This window comes from Myotis davidii, unplaced genomic scaffold, assembly GCF_000327345.1.
Source record: "Myotis davidii unplaced genomic scaffold, ASM32734v1 scaffold175, whole genome shotgun sequence".
NCBI classification, from domain to species: Eukaryota; Metazoa; Chordata; class Mammalia; order Chiroptera; family Vespertilionidae; genus Myotis; species Myotis davidii.
Window position 1 is genome coordinate 3,378,563 of NW_006286972.1, and position 5,376 is coordinate 3,383,938.

The 5,376-nt window shown below is 60.4% G+C and overlaps 1 protein-coding gene across 1 annotated transcript in view; it reads left to right on the forward strand.

Moving 5' to 3' along the window:
• Positions 1 to 5,376, forward strand: part of FTCD (formimidoyltransferase cyclodeaminase) — a 17,410-nt gene that overhangs the window by 8,105 nt on the left and 3,929 nt on the right. Inside the window, exons 8-12 of the mRNA XM_015560677.1 lie at positions 224 to 285; positions 661 to 790; positions 900 to 1,061; positions 1,691 to 1,734; positions 1,935 to 2,073. Of these exons, the coding sequence (XP_015416163.1) occupies positions 224 to 285; positions 661 to 790; positions 900 to 1,061; positions 1,691 to 1,734; positions 1,935 to 2,073 (537 nt within the window). The remainder of the gene's footprint in view (positions 1 to 223; positions 286 to 660; positions 791 to 899; positions 1,062 to 1,690; positions 1,735 to 1,934; positions 2,074 to 5,376) is intronic.

Genomic DNA, 5,376 nt, shown 5'->3' on the forward strand with positions numbered 1-5,376 from the left:
CAGGTCTCCCAGGTGGGCCCGGCTTGGACGGGAGCCAGCGGTCAGCAGGGCTCCTAGTGGGCGAGAGCATGGCTGGCTGTGTCCTGACTCACTTCCCACACACCGGCGGGGTCAGGGTGGGGATGCTGCCGTGAGCTGAGGTGGGACTGACCCTTCGGTGGCCTTCCTTATGCATGGGGGGTGGGCTGAGGCGGCCGTCGGTCACCAGCCGCTTCCTTTCCAGGTGGTGAACAGGCTGGGCCTGGACTCCTTGTCCCCCTTCAATCCTAAGGAGCGGATCATCGAGTGAGCAGCCCCCCAGTCCCTCCGTGTGCCCCCATCCTGCTGACCCAGCCTCCATCCTTCCAGAGCCTTCTGCTTGATCACTTATTCATCAGCAGACACCAGGGTGCCTGTGGCAGGAACAGGCTTGGGGCTGCTTGGGGAGTGCAGTGAGGCCCCAATAAGGTTCTGCTCTGTCCTCAGGGGGGCTCCGGGGTGGTCACAGCTCCTCCCAGGCTGTGGCTGCTCTGCAAACTGGGGCTGTATCCCCCTTTCTCCTGTTGTGAGGCTGGGTGAGGGGGGCGGGCTGGAGTCTGGGACCGTGGTCGGAGCCAGACCTTCCTTCCCAGTCTGTAACTATGACCCAGGACGCCATCCCTGTCCCTCTGGGTCCCGCAGATACCTGGTCCCCGACAGCGGGCCCGAGCAGAGCTTGGTGGACAAGTCCCTGCGTGCCTTTGTCCGGGAGGTGGGCGCCCGCTCAGCGACCCCAGGGGGCGGCTCCGTGGCAGCAGCCAGCGCAGCCATGGTGAGCTGGGGCAGGAGCAGGGACTGGGGTGGGGACAGGGGCGGTGGGGGCTGTGGACAAGGACGGGGTGGTGACAGGGGTCCCAGTCCCTCAGCTGGTCCCTCCGCAGGGAGCCTCGCTGGCCTGCATGGCTGGCCTGATGACTTACGGGCGGCGCCAGTTCGAGCACCTGGACGCGACCATGCGGCGCCTGATCCCGCCCTTCCACGCGGCCTCTGCCCGGCTGACAGCGCTGGTGGACGCGGACGCCCAAGCCTTCACCGCCTGCCTGGTGAGTGCCCAGAGGGGCCAGCATGGGGTCCGTGGAAAGTGGGGATCCGCAGGAGAAAAAGCTGGGTGCCCTTGACTGCGCCCAGAAATCCTGCCACGGCCATGCCCACAGTCGAGGGGTGCACGAACAAGGGGGGGTCCTGCCTGTGTAGCCATCAAAGGAGCAAGAGCACATTGTGGGGTGCGACAGACCCAGCGTGACCATCCAGAGCACAGGTGCCTTCGGGGAGGCGGGGGCACAGTTTGAACCGTTATGTCTAGATCTGGGGGGTCGTGCTGTTGCCTGTGTCACTTTTGAACAATGACTACGGGCCAGGTGCTATCGGAGGGGTGGGGCGCAGAGACCTAACGGGACCCCTCTAGTGCCTGAGGGCGCTGCCAGCCCTTCCTCTCCAGCCCCTTAGTGCCCACTGTGGGGTCCCTGAGCCAGGCCGCCTTCCCCTGTGGGGGCCCAACACCATGAACCCCAACGGAAGCACTCTTCCCAAAGTGACCCCGTGCTATGTGGAAATGCCGACCCCAGTGGTGACATGGGCGCTGCTACGAGGCTGCCCCTGCCCAGCCCAGGCTCCCGAGTGGCCCGGGCATGGCTGCCCCTCACCCGTGCGTTTCTGTGCTTTGTTCCGGCAGGAAGCGATGAAGCTGCCTAGGAGCACCCCCGAGGAGAAGGACAGGTGGGGGACCGTGACCCGCGTGGGGCAGGAGACTTGAAAGGGTCTCATTTCCAATTAATCTACCCTCTGAGCATGTGCTGGTGACGAAAGAGTGACTTTCCCGTTGTCCCCACCCTGGTTCTGTCTGCTTGCGGCTGTCGGGGCGGGGCCCCGGGTGGGGTTCCTGCGTGACCTGGGCTTCGATGACCCCTTGGTTTCAGGCGAGCAGCCGCCCTGCAGAAGGGGCTGAGACAGGCGGTGACCGTGCCCTTGGAGCTGGCGGAGACGGTGGCCTCGCTGTGGCCGGCGCTGCGCGAGCTGGCCCTGTGTGTGAACTTGGCCTGCCGGTCGGACCTGCAGGTACGTGGTGGAGCCTGGCCGCCCGCTGTTGGGGTTACAGCCATGCGGAGGGTGGTGGGTCACTGGGCGATCGCAGCCGTTCATGGTGTTTGCTAAACACCATGGCCTGGTCGTGAGCACGTCCCAGGTGGTCTTGGCCGGCCTCAGCCAGCAGGGCTGGTGTGTTGATTTCCTTTGAAGATGGAGAATTCAGGATCTTGTTCAGGGTTGCAGGCAGATAAGCAGAAACTCAAGTGAGTCTCCGGAGTCCACACCTGACCCTCCTACGCCTCCTCCTCCTCCTCCTCCTCCTCCTCTTCCTCCTCCTGGTCTCCCCCTCTCCCTCCTCCTGGCCTCCTGGCTCTAGAAACACTGAAGACAGCTCACAGGTGTGCACACATCACGAGCTGTGTGTGGAGGGCTCGGGTCTGTGATTTCTGCCTCTTGAATTCAGACCCCACAGTTTACAGGGTCTTTATAAGAGAGACACCTGAGCTCAGTGTCTGGGCTTGAGGCTGCAGAGAAGGGTCCCCTCCTTCCCTGGGAAGGCGGCCGAGTCTGAGCTGTCAAGAACGGAAGCTGCCTGGACACATGGGCTGTGGAGCCTACCGTTCCCGTGCTCCCTTCGTGCTTCGGCATCTCCTTGTCCAGTGGGACCCGGGGGCATCTAACATGTTGGGACTCGTTGTTAAGAGCCCCACCTATACCAGCTCCATCCAGGCCTGGGCACACGCAGTGTTTGGTGCGTGTGAGGTCAGGGAGGACCGAGGCCTGTGATGTGGGCCTGGCCTGCTGGACGCGTTCAAGGTCATCTGAGGGGGAGCCTCTGCACACTGGATGGTGTGGGGTCCCGGAGCCCCAGGGAGGACCATGCTCCTACCACATGACTGGCCACCGTGCTCGCTACTTAGTGGTCACCTCCACGATGGTGATCCGGGAGAGGATCCGGCCCGCCCTGAGGCTGCTGTGCGAGGAGGCTGGGCTCGCTCACATGAGCGGGGCCTCCATGTCTAAGCCTGAGGCGGAGAGTCAGGCTGTGGTGGTTGCCTCTGTCCTCTGGACGGACAAGGCCGGAGCCCCCTCCCTGCTGTGGGATGAGGATGGGCCTCTTCAGACGGGCTGCCCAGCTGCCTCTGGGGGGACCCTTGGTGATCAGTTTGCCATCATTATTATGTGTTTCCATTGATGCACGTCTCCTTTAAATTCTTTCAGCAGTGTTTTGTAGTTTTCATTGCATACTCTTTCACCTCCTTGGTTAATTAATCCCTAAGCATTTTATTCTTCTTGATGCCATTTTCAATGAAACGGCTTTGACAATTTCTTTTTCAGATTGCTCATTGTCTGTGTATAGCGATGCAGCTGAGTGTGGTGTGTTGACTACTTTGCTGAATTCATTTGTTAGTTCTAAGTGGCTCAAGCTTTAAGTTTAATAACATGCTTAATCTTTCAGCACTTTATCAATTTTAGACAATGTCTGTTGACTTGGTGAAGAAAGACAAGAAAATTAACACACTGTGAGAGCAGTCTTCTCTCTCCAGATTTGAATGGCCTTGTTGTTATTTTTACGTCCAGTCAAATAGATCACATCGGCCTTCTGCACCCATACCCACAGATGTTAAATATGTCAGGTATCCACGGATCATTAACCTTCGTTCTATCAGAAGGTGAGGTCAGGCTGTGACTCTCCTTTCCCGCCAGCCTCCTTAATTGTCTGTCAGCTGGTTATGAGCTTCAGAAGCTTGATTTTCTAGTTTATCCCTGGGGATGTCGCCTCTTAGGGGTCTGCAGTCTGACCCCCACTCACGAAGGCTCGGGCCCTCCCCCCTCAGGAGGGGTGCAGAGGTGCTCAGATGTCTCAGAGGGGGCGGGCCTTTCTGCTTCATCTTTCCGGTCACTTCTGGCCTGGAATTAGTTCCTTTCCTCCCGCCAGCTTAGCGGGGTGTTTACATTCAGTCGACAAGTTCTGTTCCTCTCTCTGAGGTTGTCTGTGTCAGCAGGGCTTTGCCTCATGTGGATGCTACAAGCAAACTCTCCAGGGGTCTCTCTGCCGGTCCCCGTGTTCTCGGGGACAGCCCGCCACCACCCCGGGCCCTGCTGGCTTGTTCTTCTCAGCAGCACGGGCCACCTTCTGCTTTTTGTACAAGGATCCGCTGCTCCGGCTCAGAAGCAGCCCGGCCGGTGTCGCTGGCATAAGGCACCAGAAAGTGTTTCGAATGTTTATTTGGTGGAAAGAATTCTAATCTTAAATGAGGATGGTTCCAAGTTTATCTGAGTTTAGGCAAACTTCACTTTTCGGCAAATCGGGCAGCTCCGGGGCTTTAAGAAACAGTGAGTTGTCGACACCCGAGGAGACAAAACCTTGTCCAGAGAGGCAGTGCGGCTGACCTTCAGCAAGGGGCTCTTGCACATGGGGGCCTCTGAGGGACACGTGGGGAGGCCCGTGTGGCTCAGAACGAGGCCAGTAGCTGAGGGGCCGATGGGCAGCCCCCCACTCTGGGCCTCTGTGTCTCTGTGGAGTGACAGGGGGTGGGTGTGTCAGGAAGTGTGTGCAGACGGACGAGGGGCCTGCTCCAGGCTAGGAGGTCTCCCAGGTGGGCCCGGCTTGGACGGGAGCCAGCGGTCAGCAGGGCTCCTAGTGGGCGAGAGCATGGCTGGCTGTGTCCTGACTCACTTCCCACACACCGGCGGGGTCAGGGTGGGGATGCTGCCGTGAGCTGAGGTGGGACTGACCCTTCGGTGGCCTTCCTTATGCATGGGGGGTGGGCTGAGGCGGCCGTCGGTCACCAGCCGCTTCCTTTCCAGGTGGTGAACAGGCTGGGCCTGGACTCCTTGTCCCCCTTCAATCCTAAGGAGCGGATCATCGAGTGAGCAGCCCCCCAGTCCCTCCGTGTGCCCCCATCCTGCTGACCCAGCCTCCATCCTTCCAGAGCCTTCTGCTTGATCACTTATTCATCAGCAGACACCAGGGTGCCTGTGGCAGGAACAGGCTTGGGGCTGCTTGGGGAGTGCAGTGAGGCCCCAATAAGGTTCTGCTCTGTCCTCAGGGGGGCTCCGGGGTGGTCACAGCTCCTCCCAGGCTGTGGCTGCTCTGCAAACTGGGGCTGTATCCCCCTTTCTCCTGTTGTGAGGCTGGGTGAGGGGGGCGGGCTGGAGTCTGGGACCGTGGTCGGAGCCAGACCTTCCTTCCCAGTCTGTAACTATGACCCAGGACGCCATCCCTGTCCCTCTGGGTCCCGCAGATACCTGGTCCCCGACAGCGGGCCCGAGCAGAGCTTGGTGGACAAGTCCCTGCGTGCCTTTGTCCGGGAGGTGGGCGCCCGCTCA